The 16,421-nt window shown below is 35.0% G+C and overlaps 1 protein-coding gene and 1 long non-coding RNA gene across 2 annotated transcripts in view; one reads left to right on the top strand and one right to left on the bottom strand.

Moving 5' to 3' along the window:
* The first annotated feature begins 5,199 nt into the window (after positions 1-5,199).
* LOC140512728 (uncharacterized) lies at positions 5,200-9,485 on the top strand. The gene is made up of 2 exons (XR_011969890.1): positions 5,200-5,431; positions 9,248-9,485. It is a non-coding gene; the product is annotated as an uncharacterized lncRNA (long non-coding RNA).
* SLC15A1 (solute carrier family 15 member 1) overlaps positions 8,501-16,421 on the bottom strand; it is a 56,964-nt gene continuing 49,043 nt past the window's right edge. Inside the window, exons 20-23 of the mRNA XM_072622071.1 lie at positions 12,595-12,679; positions 11,849-11,995; positions 10,506-10,613; positions 8,501-10,232 (exon numbers count right to left, since the gene is read on the bottom strand). Of these exons, the coding sequence (XP_072478172.1) occupies positions 10,026-10,232; positions 10,506-10,613; positions 11,849-11,995; positions 12,595-12,679 (547 nt within the window). The 3' untranslated portion in view covers positions 8,501-10,025. The remainder of the gene's footprint in view (positions 10,233-10,505; positions 10,614-11,848; positions 11,996-12,594; positions 12,680-16,421) is intronic.

Here is a 16,421-nt window from a genome sequence, read left to right as displayed (position 1 = left end):
TACAGTTTGAAACCATCTTCCTCCACATTTTTTTAAATTAATGCTCTTGATATTCCTTGTTTTTTGTACTTTCATATGAATATTCTTATAATTTTTCTAGCCCTATACAATAATTGTTTGAAGTTTCATTGGTATGGTATCGAACAAGTAAATTAATTTAGTTAGAATTGTCATTTTTGCTATATTGGCTTTACCTACTCATGAGCAATTAATATTTTTCCAATTGTTTAGATCTGATTTTATTTGTGTGAAAAGTGCTTTGTAATTGTGTTCATATAATTCCTGGATTTGTCTTGGCTAGTAGACTCTGAAGAATTTTATATTGTCTGCAGCTACTTAAAACAGAATTCTCATCAAGGGGATGTCTATCAATTGGGGAATGGCTGAATAAATTATAGTATATGAATATAATGGAGTACTATTGCGCCATAAGAAATAATGAACAAGAAGACTTCAGGGAGTCCTGGAAGGACTTATATGAACTGATGCTGAGCGAAAGGAGCAGAACCAGGAGAACTTTGTGCACAGCAATGACTGCAGTGTGCGAGTTTTTTCTGGTAGACTTTGAACATCGTAATAACGCAAGAACTTAAAAAAGAAAAATTCCCAATGGTTTTCTAAGGCAAAACGCCTTCCGCACTCAGAGAAAGAACTATAGAATTCATTTGCAGAATGTAGCAGATCATGTTTGTGTGTGTGTGTGTATTATGTTTTGATTTGTTATGATTTCTTCCATTTATTTTAGTTCGTCTGCATAGCATGACTATAGTGAAAACGTATTCAATAGGAAAGTATATGTAGATCCTACATAGAATTGTTTGCCATCTTGGGGAGGGAGGGGGGTGGTAGGGGGTAGGTGTGAGGGGGTAAAAATCTAAGTTTTATGGTAGTGATTGTAGAACATTAAAAAATAAAATAAAATAAAACATTATTCTACATTAAAAAATAGAATTCTCTTTCTCTTTTTGCTGGACTTTGTTGGTAATATATGGAAATGCTGATGATTAATGAGGGTTTATTTTCTATTCTGCAACTTTGCTAAGGTTGTTAATTATTTCAAGTAGTTTTTAGTTGATTTTCTTTATGTCTCTCCAATTATGCCATCATAATATCTGCAAAGTTATAGTTTTGTTTCTTCATTGCTTATTCTAATTCCTTCAATTTCTTTGTTTTCTCTTATTGCTACAATTGCATTTCTAGTACAATATTGAATAATAGTGGTGATAATGGGCATCCTTGCTTTACCTCTGCTCTCATTGGGAAAGTTACAAGCTTATCTCCGTTACAGATAATGCCTGCTGATGATTTTAGAAAGATAACTATTTTTTATTTTAAGGAAAGTTCCATTTGCTCTTCCTCCAATATTTCCAGTCTTCTTACCCTCAACATATTCTGCAACCCAGTGACACTGGCCTCCTTGCTATTCCTTGAACAAGACACTCCATCTCCTGACTCCAGGAATTTTCACTGGCTATACCCCCTGCTGGGAATGCTATCCTTCCTCATTACTGCTTCTTGTCTTTCTTTAAATCCCAGTTAAAACCCCACCTTCTGTGGGAAGCCTTTCCTGATTCCTTTTAATGCTATTGCCCTCTATTGATGATCTCTAATTTATCTTATATATTATATATACGTGTGTATATATGTATATGTGTATATCTCATTTGAACTTAGTTGTTTGCATGTTATCTCCCTCAGACTGTGAGGTCCTTTTGCCTTTATTTGTATCCTCAGCACTTGATGTACTACTCAGCACAGATAAATGCTTGTTGACTTGCCTTGCCTTGTCTCTTAGTTTGCATAAAAAAGAATTCTTTAGAAGCAGTTCCTCAGAAATTGACATGAGTCTACTCTACAATTCTATCTGAGGTCCTTAGCAGTGGTATCATTGGGCTGGTCTATTTTTTAATTATTTTTTTAATGAAGAAAAAATCTTTTCTTCCCTTTCCCCACTACCCCATGGAGGGGTTGGGAACAAAACCTTGTAACAAATATCCATAGACAAGCAAAACAAATTCCTGCATTGGTCATGTCCAAAAAATATATGTCTTATTCTACACCTCTGTCAAGAAATGGATAGCATGTTTCATCACAGATCCTCCAGGATCACAGTTGGTTATTGTTCTGGTCAGTTCTTAAGTCTTTCAAAGTTGTTTGCCTTCTTTATTGTATAAATTGTATAATTGGTTGTGTTCATTCTGTGTCAATTCATAGAAGTCTTCCAAGGTTTCTCTTAAACCATCACTTTTAATAATTTCTTATCTCATAATAGTATTTCATTACATTCATATACCATAATTTGTTCAGCTACTCTCCAATTGAGGAGCATCTCCCAAGTTACTTATGACAAATAGATCTTTTCCCTCCTTTATCACTGAGGTGATAAAAGATTATGCACAGTTCAGCAAATTTGGGGACATAGGTTAAATTGCTTTCCAGATACCTGGACCAATTCACAGCTTTGCCAAGAATACATTAATGTGCCTATTTTCCTACAGTTGTATCTCTTCTTAACAGGGAGCTATGGTAAGATCTGACTCAGAATTCAGTGTGGTAATATGATATTCTAATTTTGAGAAGAGTCTGTGGTCTAGAATTGATTAAAAAAAATCATACAAGGGATAATAAAGGTACTGAAGGCATAGCATAGTATGACAAAAAAATTATCTACTATATACTTTAGGCATCAAGTTCAGGATAATGGTTTGCTACCTAAGAGAGAAAAAGTTTCCTCTTTAAAGGAGGAGAAAACTTCCAATTTATTTTAACTTGGGGCTCTAGCTAAGCCTAGGTCCTTCTGCATGACTCACCTAATTGATGGACAGAATGATGATGCCACATGTTATGACAGTGAGAAGGGGAGTTTGTGTGAAAGTTATTTTGAGGGTATGGTGGGAGGAAGGATAGGCAGAGATGCATAGCTCCAAGCTCTTTGAGGAAAGGCATATGGAAGTGATAGATATGTGGGGGAAAGCTGGTCCCTCAACATGATCCTGATATCCAACCTGTTTTGGTAGAATTTTCAGAGATTTTCCCCTAGCATGAGACTGGGACCTTCCTTTTGGCTAATCTAAGTTCTTGTCTCACTTTTCTCTAGAAGACTTATACATTTTCTGATATATTATGATCTGTATATAGCTTCTCCAGTTTCTGTATGTTGGATAAATGTACTTATTCACTATTCACTATTTGTTATGGCATTTTGTGAAACTAATATTTGGTAGAAAGGAGCTAAGCCAGTGGGTAAACTTAGGGTAAAGACAAATACAATTTTTGTTCAGTATTAGAAGTGAGTGGCCTTTCTCCTCCCCTCAAGGCAGTAACTGAAATCTTCTCAGAGTTAGTCCAGATCTCAGCTCATATCTATCAGTGACTGTCACAAGCTCCATTTCGGATAACTCATGTGGAGATAGATAGATAGATAAATAGATAGTAGATAGATAGATAGATAGATAGATAGATAGATAGATAGATAGAGATATCTGTGTATCTCTCTCTACCTATCTCTATCTATAACACAGACCTTATTTATCCTGTGTATAGTTTGCTTCAAATATATTTGTTTGTATGTTGTCTCCCATTAAATTGTAAACTCCTTTATCTTTCACCTCTTTTGTATCCCTGACACTTAGCAAAGTGCCTTACACATGGTAGAAACTTAAAATGTCTATTGAATTGAATTGATGCTATAAGCCTACCATGAAATTTCAGGGATTCTTAAATTCTGCTTTGGTTTGGTTCTGCTCTGTGTTTAATAATAACATTTATGTAGAGGCAGTGTAATATAGTAGCTAGAGATCTGGGCTTCGCGTGAGAAGACTTGTGTTTAAGTACTGCCTATGACAAATAATGACTGTATGACCCAAGAAATTCACTTATACTCTCAGTGGCCTCAGATCATTGAATACTTTAAGAAACCTAAGTTGCAGTTCTCCCTTGGTAGAAGGAGCTCTTCACCAGAAATTCCCTCGACCAACAAAATCATAGGAATAGTAAAAAAAAAAAAAAAAGTATACGTGTGTGTGTGTAATTTATAGCAACAATAACAACCCACATTTAAGTAATGCTTTCCTATATGCTTTTCTTATAGCAACCCAGCATAAGGAGTACGCCCATTTTACAGAGAAGGAAAACTAAGGCTAAGAAAGGATAAGTGATTCTCCTATAGACACAACTGAATTATTCTCAGATTTAACCTCATTTGCAATTTCGATGATATTTCTATCATAGCTTAGTGTCTTGGGAGATTATGAAATGTTGCTTGCTGTCTTCAAAAGCATTTATGACAAAGTTTTCTTTGTGGTCATTTTCAGAGTATGCAACAAGAAAGACAGAATACTTAGAGGTAAGTTCTGTTTTAATCTTTCCTTACATTGTCTTTGCACTGTATCTTCTTGTCTGGAATAGCCAGTTCTTCCTGTTTTCTCCCTTTATACTCACACACCTGGCCCACCCTAGCAGATACATACAAAGGAGGCACAAAGGTGCTAACTATGATCTTCCAAGTCCAGTAATTATTTCCTTCTATCTAAGTTAAAGGTATTTCAGAGGTCCAAGGATCTGTGGTGTTGTTGGTATGAGTACTTGACCAAAACCAATGAAAACTTCCCTATGAGTTATGATTTATTTAGATTAACATTTATATTACTATAATATATAAATAAAACAAATATAATGAATATAATCAATATTATTAATATTTATATATAAATATTGCTATTTATTAGGTGGCATGGCTAAAAATTTGTTCACTCTATGGTCAACCTGGTGATGAGTTTCTCCAGATTTAACTAGGCTGGTTTCTGGATGAAAAATATACATAATTTCCAGATCAATACTTGAAGCCTTCCAACTTGGTAAGACGTGCTAGAGTTTATGTTTCACGTGGCACAGTATTTGGATAACTGAAACTACAGTCATGCCATGGTGATCATAGGCTCATGAATCTGTAGTTTGAAGGGATCTCAGAGTCAATCTAGCATCTTCATCTTATAGATGAGAAAACTGAGGGGCAGAAAGTTCAAGGTTACACAAGAGGTAAGTGGTAGAGCCAAGATTGGAAGCTGGAGCCAGCATTCCTTCTGCTACACCAACAGTGTCAAACTCAAGTGGAAACAGGTGCCACTATACTGTAGAGGGCCAAGCTCTGGACCATGGCCCGCTGGTGAGCCCGGAGACGCCTGGGGGTGAGAACCCGCCTTTGGGTGCTGGGAACGCCCCTTCCGGAGCTGAGCTCTGCCTCCAGGGCGGAACATGGGAGGAGCTACGGCAGGGTATATAAGGGGGAACACGGGAAGGTCGGGAGGATTTGGGGTAAGCAATAAAGTGCAGTAAGCAGCTCCTCGAGTGCACTGTTTGGTCATTCCCCTCCCCCACAGGAGGGGCCCGGAACCGTTGGAAGACCGGTAAAGCAGTTGGAGCAGCTGGAGAGGTAAGCTCCAGGCGACAGCTCAGGGCAGGCCCTGAGCACTATACGTAAGGATCCCTGTGAGCCACATGTTGACTTAGAAAACTAAATTTTAATAGCATCTATCTTGTATTTATTTTTGTTAAATACCTCCCCTATACATTTTAATGTGGTTTGATAGCACTGGGGAGTTTTATGGACCTGTATGTTTGAAGCTCTGCACTACACGATGATGCCTCCTATAAGATGAGGTTTCAGAGGACTTTAGTGAAGGAAATTAAATTGCTAAGTGGAAAAGGGGGGCGGGAAGCTAGCCAGTCACAGAAAAATGAGTGACAGGTGAAGTGTATAGTCTATGACATATGGGTTTTGCTTTCCACAGGCTTGAACTAGAAGCAATGGATGAAAGTTTCAGAGAGGCAACAGAGTTGATAGAAGTAAAAATATCCTAAAGAAGTAGAGCTAGACAGTCATGGAAAGGGTTGCCTGGGGAGCACCTCATTGGAGGTCTTCAAGAAAAGGTTGGATAACCACTTCTCTGGTGTGTTTGTAAAGAAGATGGTTTTTTAATGTGTGGGATAGAATAGATGACCACTGAGATCTCATCTAACTCTAAAAGTATGATTCTGTGACTAATGGGATCTTAAGCCATATCAATAGGACTGTGGTGAGGAGAATGAAGGTAGTGAGGGTCTCACTTTATAGCCTTGGTCTGAAATAGTATAGGGAAGAGGAATAGGATTTATTTTGGTTGACCCTCAAGGACAGAACTAAGGTTGATTGAAAATTACAAAGATTTCAGCTATATCTAAAGAAAATCTTCCCAACAATTAGAGCTATTCAAAATCAGACATTTAGTGGTGGTGAATTCCCCAGACTGATGGTTTTTTCAAGCAAAGGTTAGATTTTGTTGTTAGTGTCATAATTGTTGAGTTGTTTCAGTCATGTCCAATTCTTCATGACCCTATCTGGGGTCATCCTGGCAAAGATACTGGAATAATTTTCCATTTCCTTCTCCAGCTCATTTTACAGATGAGGAAACTGAGTCAAACAGGGTTAAGTGACTTGCCCAGGGTCACACAAGTTGTCTGAGGCCAGATTTGAACTCAAGAAGATGAGTCTTCCTGACTCCAGGTCTGGCACTCTATCCACTATGCCCACGTAGGTGCCCAAGGTTGGATGACCACCCATATATTTCTCCACATACGTTACTCCATGGTTAAGGGTTGAGTTACATGATCTCTGAGTAGGTTTCTCACCTACTCAGAAAGTGCAGTTATGACCTGTCCATCTTTAGAAGTTGTTATTGAAGCCAAAGTAGTTGGAAAATTACCCATCACCAAAGAAATGAAGAAATCCAAGTGCAGAGACTTAGCGGATGGCTTCATTTAAGGGGCAAGAGGAGGAAGGACAAAGAAGACTAGCACAGACTTTCAGAAAGTTAGGGGGGGAAGTGATGAGACAAGTGTCATGGAAGACAGTAAAACAGAAAAAGAACATTAGAGAAAAGGGAGTGGTCAGTAACAAATATTGCAGAAAAGTCAAGAAGATTGAGAACTAAGATGTCATTGCATTTAGCAATTAGGTCACTGATCATTTTTGCAGCAGATGATTTCAGAAGAGGAATGGAAACAGAAACCAAATTGCAGGGATTTGGAGTGGGAAGATAGAACCAACAAATACAAACTATTCTTTTTAGAAATGTCATAGTATTGACAGGTAGAAAGAATGAAGTGGCCAAGAAAAAATTGTCAGGTGACATCGAAATTTCTTTTAAAATTAAATGAATGAAATATTATTTTAAATTACTATAAATTGGTTGAAAATTGACATCAATCTCAATTAACTAGGCAGAAGTAAGGTGTCATTAAACAAATGGAGATGTTACTAAATGCCTTCAAGATTTTTTCCTTTTATTAAAAAAAAGTTGAAAATATTAGCTACTAATTTTTATCTTCTCCCATCACCACCAGACTACAGTGGCTGAGTTTGTTATAGAAACCAATATCACCATTCATACTGTACTTTTTTGGTAGTATGCACCCAGTATAAATGATCAAATTTCACTATAGACTCAATTTTAAATATACAAGTTCTAAATATTATTTTTCAGTTTTCTTTCTTCTTCCTGTGCATAAATAATCCAATATTTAATAACACCATGATTCTGTGAAAGAAAGAATTTTCTTTCACCTAGGAGGATTATAACTTATGACTATCCATAATATTTAGAAATGAAAGAGAGCTTAAGAAACATCTGTTCTACTTCTAATTTATTTTTTGAAATAATTTTCTCAATTATAAAGCATTTTTCCCTTTAAATCTCCTCTTCCCTCACCATAAAGAAAGAATAGATAGAAAGGAAGAAATACCGAAATTTGGAACATATAATTAGAATTTACACAGTGCTTTAAAGTTTGCTATGTGATTTAGAAACATTATTTGATCCTCACAGTAATCTTGAGAAATAGATTCTACTATTATTTCCAGTTTATAGATGAGAAAACTGAGTCAGACAGAGGCTGTGACTTTCCCAGGATCACATAGCTTATAAATGTCAGAAACTATATTGAACTCAGGTTTTCCTGACTCCAGATTCAATGGTATCCATTGTTCCATCTAGCCACAAAGAAAGATTAACAAAAAAATAATCTCGTGTCATAGGAGCAGTCAACCAAACCACTTTCTACTTTGCCACATCCAAAAATGTGTTTCTCATGATGCATATTTGGACATTGTGTTTCATTCTTGAGGTGGACAGCATTCTTCAAGAGTTTTCTGAAATCATGGTTGATCATCAGAGTGAAATGCATTAAGTCTTTTACAACACTGACTCCGTTGTCATTGTTTATCCTTTATTCTCTAAGAGGACCATGACATCAAGAAGGTGATGCCATGATATGCAAGTGAACTGGATTTAAGTGAGGCAGGGCTGTGCAAAGTCACCAGCCCCATTTTCTCTTCCAGAGCCATCTGGGTCTAGTGGCAAGATATAGAAGTGGACACCCAATGAAAATTAGTGACTTGTACAAGTTTACATAGCAAGAAGCAGAGCTAGGTTTTGAAGCAAGGTCTTATCATACTGTCAAGTAATGATTTTTTAAAATTTTATTTTGTTTGCAACAGCAATTCAGAATTATGAGAGAGGAGTGTTGACCTGCATCAATGAAGGGAATGTTACATTGATGAAATCAGACAGGGTAGTGGGCAAGATTCCTAAACTTGAAATCATAAGGCACCTAGGTTTGGACTCTGCCTCACACATATATTAGATGTATGATCCTGAGCAAGTAATTTAACCTTGATCCTCAGTTTCTCCAAGTGCAGAATAGGAATAGTAAAACCCAAAAGATTTATTGATAGAAAAGAGAATGGGGATTTTACATCCTTTAGTATATGACTAATACAGCATTGCAAATATAGTTATCAATAGAAGCCTCATCCTTTTAGCCTGAATTTCTTCAGCATTCAGCATTTTAATTAAGGCAGAAGTAGCTGAGTATCAAGGATTAAGAACAATTGTATCCTCACTCTTTGGTCTTAGAGGATTAGACTCTCTCCATTGTGTGAGGGGTTACCAGGGATTCAGTCTAACCTGGTTGAAAAGGAAGAGAGGGGAAAAAACCCAATAGTATCTAAAAGAGACTCTACCAAGAGACATTCCCATCACTCATTCACTTCTCAATTCATTGAGCTCAGAGGACCCAGAGAACTGGGTTATCAGGAGATGAAATTTTTGGTTGTAAAGATCATCTAAGGCACATAAGCATTCTGTTTAGGTTGACAGAGTGAATATCCACACTAAATATTTCAAAAGAACTGATTTCATTGACATTCTAGATTGCTGGCTCAAGAAATACACAAACTGAGGACAGAAATTGGGAAAATATGGAAACCTGAGTTCGTGGGACATGAACTGCCCAAGAAGTACATTTACAATGTCCAACCATTGAAACGATTATCTGTCAAAAAGCCAAGATCCAACAAGTAAAACTGTTTACTTCCTCCAAAGCAAAAATTCTAAGCATTTATTTTTAGGAACAGGAATTTATTCAATAAATCATTTATTCACCCAGTACCATAACTGGCCTTCTTCTGAGCAGTTTTCTGAGTTACACACACAGCTTAAGAAGAGGTAGAAGTTGGTGAAAGTGGACAGTGAAGTAATACTAACAGGTAATTAGACATTCATATACTGAACTATGGGTTGGTTGGTTGATTTTTAGCATGGATTTTAGTTACATTTTCTAACATCATGTCTCTTGTTAGAAGTGTACTGAAGTGTAGACAGTAGGGTGTATTTGGAAAGATGCCTTTTCACGATAAAAAAGAAAAATATAAAAAATGGCTAGTTCTTTTCATGGTGGAGATAAGGATAGTCCTCAACAAGGTTGAGTTTGTGTTATAAAAATTAAATTTGTGCTTTCTTTTTAAAAGCAAATCTGTCTTATAAATGCTTTCAGAGATTGCCATTCACTACAGCTGAGAAGAGTTAGCTTGGTATGGTTGCCCACCACAGGTACTGACAAATTAAGTTCTTCCTCATCAGTCACAGTCCAATCATGCTCTGCTTACATTACAGTAGTCCTCATGTGTTCCCAGCATTTGCTCTTAACATTCACATCGATGTCTGGGAAAATGACTCAGGTTTTTCATATGGATCATATACATCCCCAGTTTTTTCAGGTTTCTTCTTTTTCTCATCATCATCACCAAACTGGGCTTCAATCTCCGCTGGATTGACATAGGTGTAGTAATACGCCATGATGGCAAATATAACGCAAACAACCAACAGCAGCCCGGCAAAGAGAATGTACTCAGCCCACTTTAAAGGTGCAGAAGTAGTAGAGAAAAAAGGGAGGGGAAAAGTTGTTAATATATACACACTTCATGGAAATTCTCCTGTGTCTAACAGCTACCAGTGGCCATAATGTAGAAAGTACAGGGAAAGCCATACAGCCCTTGCTATTGCAACAAAGACAGCTGGGTCACTGGGACTAACAATACTGATGAGTTCAACCATGGAGCCAATTCTTTCTGCCCAAGCAGAACTCCAAGGGGCTGAACATAACCAGGGCTCTTTCAAGCATCTACTTACCTGTTCACTGAACTGGCCTGCTCCAGCTACAATAAGAACAATGATGTTCCCCACAGCCACAGTGAGCAGCCAGCCTGCTTGAAGTACTGACTTCATGTTGGAAGGAGCCTGTAGAAATAAGACATTCACAAAAAGATGCAAATTCAACAGCAGGAAGCTTTGATTGCCTGCTTGGTTGGCACTAAAATTTTATCATTAGGTCAATCATTCTGGCTTACATGTAGAAGAGAAAAAGAATAATTAACTAAGTCAAATGTTAAAATATCCTTGCAATAGTCACTTACCTAGTACAGGATAAGGAATACACACACACACACACACACACACACACACACACACACACACATATATGTATATTTATATATATACATATAAATTTTTTTGGTTAAAATTTCAAATTCTGAACTGTTTTCCTCCCTTCTTCCCCACTGTGCACTAGAGTAAGCCACCATTTGGCACAGATTTATGAATGTATGTAAAACCATCCTATGCATACTTCTATTTATCAGTTCTTTCTCTGGAGATAGATGACATTTACAGTTGATCTGAGTATTTATAGTACTCAGAACAATCTGGTTGTTTATAACTATTTTTCGGACAATATTGCTGTTACCATATAAAATGTTCTCTTGGTTCAGCTCAACTTTTCATTATTTCATGCAAGTCTCATGTTTTCTAGAATCAACCAGCTCATCATTTGTTAGCAAAAAACTATTCTCCCTAAGCTACCTAGATACTTACTAGGTTGAGTCTAAAATGATTAGATGAAAATGATCATTCTCAACATGAATAAGTTAATGGTATACTGATCTCTAGCACCAGCCTGTCCCTTCAAACTTTTCCTGTGCACAAATGTCTCCTTAGAAATTTGTTCATCTGAAAAAATTAATTTGATGAGGGAGAATTGTAACAATTTAGGGTTCTAGATTTTGTTTAGTAGATATTTGATTAAAGTAACAATTCTAATGAACTGGATCTATTAAACTACTCCAACTGCTTAATCCATACAACTGTTACTGGAGTACCTTGCTAGTTATTACAAACAAAGTTTGGCTAGGTGGAAAATCAAACAGTATTTCAGTTATTCTGAGCTTCATTCTGAACTGATAATGCAGTTTGATGCCTCAAAAATCTTTTATGGACTCTCGTTTGAGCATCGAGAAATAGTATGAATAAATTTTCATACGAACCTTAAATGAGATTACAAACAAAATTGTTCTAATACTGTTCCAAAGAGTAACATATTCAATAGGTATGGACTAATGATATTGCTAGATCTACAATCTAAATAACAAGGGTACAGATATGAATGTTTTTGGAGAGAGAAAAAGAGAATACAGAACCTGTGAATATGAGAACTCCAAGCCAGTTACAGAGAAGACAACTTCACCACAGGTCAGAAGGAAATATTGTGGGATCTGTAGAGCCATATTGACTGTATTGGGTTCAATATCTACAAAATTCTTGAATTCTAGGCCATTGGCATCACACTAAAGTAATAAGAAAAGAGATAAAGGGTAAAGAGAGATTAATACATTTTTGCCTCCTAAAAAAGAGTAGTAATGGAATTTTAAAGGTTAGAGGACAGTCATGAGTTTTGTTTTCTTTTAACCAAGACACACAATGAGCATTTCTAATGAAGTTTAAGAAAGTACCCTAATTCACATGAAAGAATTATGGAACTATATCTTAGTAGACTATAAAAGTATTTGCTACCAATACTTCTTTCAAAGGGTGAGAATAAAATTTGAGCAAAGATACAGTTTGCTTAAGGCATCTTAACAGGATAAAAATCTGGCTCAAAATCTATTTATCACTAATATCTCGAGGAGACAGGGCTTGATTTTTTAATTTTAGAACAAAAAAAATCAAGAAGATTGTTTAAATAGTCTCTGGTTTCAACGAATTAGAATTAAAGTTAGAAAGAATGTTTAATAAGGTAAATCCCAAATTAAATTAATTACATACTCAATTGATAATTACTTTTGAAACACTAGAAATGTTAACTATAGTGATATGGGGGAGGGGGGTAGATGCAAATAGCACAGAAATCTGTAACAAATCTGCTACAATGGAATTGGTAGCTTACCTTTGTTATCACATAAGTATATGCACTCCCAAATTCAAGTCTCGGAGAATGACTTTCGCAGCCTCCTAAAATTTGGATAGTTTTTCTATTGAAGGGGGGGAAAGAATTTCTCATTTAATAGGCATTTTTTTCATAAGCAGAGGCTTTCATATACTATTTTTAATTGAAAAATGCTCAATTAGTAAATATCTATTTCTTTACCATTATCACTATGGGGGAAGCCCCTTTTTAACAAACATGCATAGATAAACAAATGAAATCCCACACTGGATGTGTCCAAAAAATGTCTTATTCTGCATCCTGAGTCTATCATCCCTTTGTCAGGAGTTGTGTAGCATGTTTTATCAATGGGACTCCTAGTATTGTAGGAGTTGCTTTGATTAGCATTGCTTTCAAAGTTGTCTTTACAATGTTGTCATTACGTAAATTATTCTAATTAAGCTCATTTTATTCTGCATCAGTTCATACAATTCTTCATACAATTTCTCTGAAACCAGCCTTTTCATAATTTCTCATAGTAAAAGAATATTCCATTACATTCATATACCATAATGTGTTCAGCCATTCCCCAATTGATAGACATGCCTTTCTAGTTCTTTATTACCATAAAAAGACGTCATAAATATTTTGTACATATGAATTATTTTCCTCTTTCTTTGATCTCTTTAGAATATAAGCCTAGTAGTGATATACTGAGTTTACATTGTCTGCTTCATTTAGTAAGTTTTGGGTAGTATTGCTAACTTGCTTTCCTGAATGGCTGAACCAATTCACAACTCCAAATAGTGTGCTAATATACCTCTTTTCCCACAACCCTTTCAATATTTGTCTTTTTTGCCAATTTGATGAGTGGGGTGTGTGTGAAGTGGGACTTCTGAGCTACTTTAATTTATATTTCTCTAATTATTAATGACTTAAAGCATTATTTCATATGCTATTAATAACAAGGATTTTTTTTTTCCTCTGAGGATTGCCTATTTCTAGTGCTTGAGTCAGTTGGGGAATGGTTTTTATCCTTATAAATTTGAATTCGTTCCTTATATATTTTGGAAATGATAGGCATCAGAATAACTTACTGCAAAGATTTTTTTCCTAGCTGAATAGATTTTGTTCATGTGAAAGTTTTAGATTTTATGTAATAAAAATTGTCCACTGTATCTCCTGAGATTTTCTCCAATCTTCATTTGGTCTTGAAGTGTTCCCTAATTCATAGAGTTGAAAGGTTTTAGTGCTAATATGTAAAGATATTGCTGATTTATGTAGATTTCTTTTACAGTCTATAAGGTTGCTGACATTATTTTAGGTAATTTTTATTTTCCTCTCTAAGGTTCACTAAATAAACCATGATGTTATGTGCAAAAAGCAATAATTTTGTTTTCTGTTTGTTTATATTTATTTCCTCAATTTCTTCTTCTAGTCTTAATTCTATAGCTAGTATTTCCAGGACTACATCAAACACTAATGGTAAAAATAGACACTTTTGCTTTTACTCTTGATTGCCTGTCAAGACTTTTAGTTCATCCTCATTACATATAATGTTCACTCTTAGTTTTAGACAAATACTGCTTTTATTATGGAAAGATCTATTTATTACTAAGCTCTCTATTACAGAAATAGATGTACATTTTCAAAAACTTTTCCTGCATTTATTGGATAGAAATCATGTGTTTTTGGTGTTCTTATTGTCACTCTAATTTATTCTGTTGATAATTTTTCTAATACTGATATAAATTCCTAATATAAATCCAACCTGGCCATAGCCTATATCTTTGTGGTATGTTACTCTAGTCTCCTTACTAATATTTTACTTAAAAGTTTCATTAAAAATTGTTTTATGGTTATAGAACATTGTTTTATAGTTTTCTTTCTGTTTTGGTTCTTCCCAGTTTAGGTACCAAAGGTGTATTTATATTACAAAAGGAATTTGGTAGTACTCATTATTTTCCTACTTTTTCTAACAGTTAATATAATGTTGGAATTGTTCTTTGAATTTCAACAGAATTTGCTTGTAAATCCAAATGGTCTCAAGCCTTTTTTTTTTACTTTGGAAATTATTTATGGTATGTTCAGTGTCATTTTACGAGAAGGGTTATTTAAATATTTGTTTAATATTCTGCTAATCTGGACAATTTATATTTTATAAATTATCATCCAAAATTCCTTGTTTCTTCCTTTGTTGTGAATGTTCCTTTTTTGATAATGGTAATTTGGTTTACTTTTTAAAAAAAAATCAAAGCAGATAATGACTTTTTTTTATTAATTCAATGGGTTGTTTGGTTTTGGTTCTTTTTTTTTTTTTTTTTTGCTTTCAGCATTGTTAATCTCTTCTTTGATTTTCTGAATTTCTGCTTTGTGTGTTTAATTGAGGTCTTTAAAGTTCCTGGTTTTCTAGGTCTTTCTTAGTTGCTTGCATGCCCATTTCCTTGACCCTTTTTTTCTTTTGTTCATAAACATGTTTAAAGAAATACATTTTTCCTGAAGAATTGTTTTGACTATATCTCACAAATTTTGTCCTGTTGTCTAGTTGCTGTCATTATCATTAATAAATTAACTATTGTTTCTATAACTTGTTCTTTGACCCACCAGTTCTTTAAGATAAAGTTATTTAATTTCTAATTTTTAATTATTTCTTCAGTGGCCCTTTATTAAATGCAATTTTTCTTATACTATGATCATAAAATATAAATCTTTCATTTTTGTGCTTTTGTGCATTTTTTATACCCTAGTACATGATCAATTTTTGTAAAGGTATCATGTGTGACTGAGATAAATGTACACTTCTGTCTAATAATCACCAAATGTCTATTATAAAGTTTCTATAATTCTATTAAGTAATTAACTACTTATTTATATTTCCATTAGATTAGCTAACTGCTCTGAGATAGGTACAAGTCCCTACTATTAAATCTATATCTTCTTGTACCTTATTTAGCCTTTTCTTTTAGTATGTATGTACTATACTACTTGGTACATATATTTTAAATATTAATATTAATTCATTTTCTATTATATCTTCAGTATAATATAATCACCCTGATGGTTTCTTTCATTAAAGATATTTTCAAAGTTGCCTTTTCTGAGATTATGGTCATTACGCTCTGCCTCTGACTCTAGCTGCAACAGAATAGATATTGATTCAGACCCTTTTTCATTCTCTGTAAACCTTTTTTCAAGTGTGCCCTTTATTAGGAACTTATTGTTGGATTCTTTCTAATCCATCTGCTATAATTTTCTATTTTTTGCATATAGGTGAGTTCATTCCATTCACATTGAGAGTTGTGATCATTAACTGTACATTCGCCTCTATCCAGTCTCTTATACTTTTTTCATCTTTTTGCTACCCATCCCTTTTTAAGGAAGAAGAGGGAGGTGAAAGATGAATGTGTTTAACATCAGTGTTATGTGCTTGATGCATTCTGCTTCTGCCTCCCTCAGTGGCTTTCCTCTTTCCTCAGCTGAGACTGCGATCCAAATCTTGCTCTTTCTCTTTTTCCTTAAAATCTTTCTTTGAAATCCATTCTCCTAGGTTCTAGTTCACTTTGCTTCTAATTAATCCTTTCCTGAATTTGCCTCCCCTCTTGTTTTCTTGTTTTGTTTCTTGTTTTCTCCCCTCTTGACCCCATATTCTGTTTCTTTGTTGACTGAAGTGTACTTCTGGACCCAATTCTTTGCATGTGTCAGTGAGTGAATGTGGATGTATTCTACCTTCCTTTGACTAGTTCAGATGAAAATAAGGTACAAGTGTAGTCTGATCCCCCAATTTCTTCATCCTTATTTGTATAATCTTCTAACTGGAAATCTGGGTTGTGGTAATCTGACGCTCTAGG

Source organism: Notamacropus eugenii, chromosome 6 (assembly GCF_028372415.1).
Source record: "Notamacropus eugenii isolate mMacEug1 chromosome 6, mMacEug1.pri_v2, whole genome shotgun sequence".
In the NCBI taxonomy this organism is placed as follows: domain Eukaryota; kingdom Metazoa; phylum Chordata; class Mammalia; order Diprotodontia; family Macropodidae; genus Notamacropus; species Notamacropus eugenii.
Note: the sequence above shows the minus strand (reverse complement) of the source record. Positions and strands in the feature narration are given on the sequence as shown.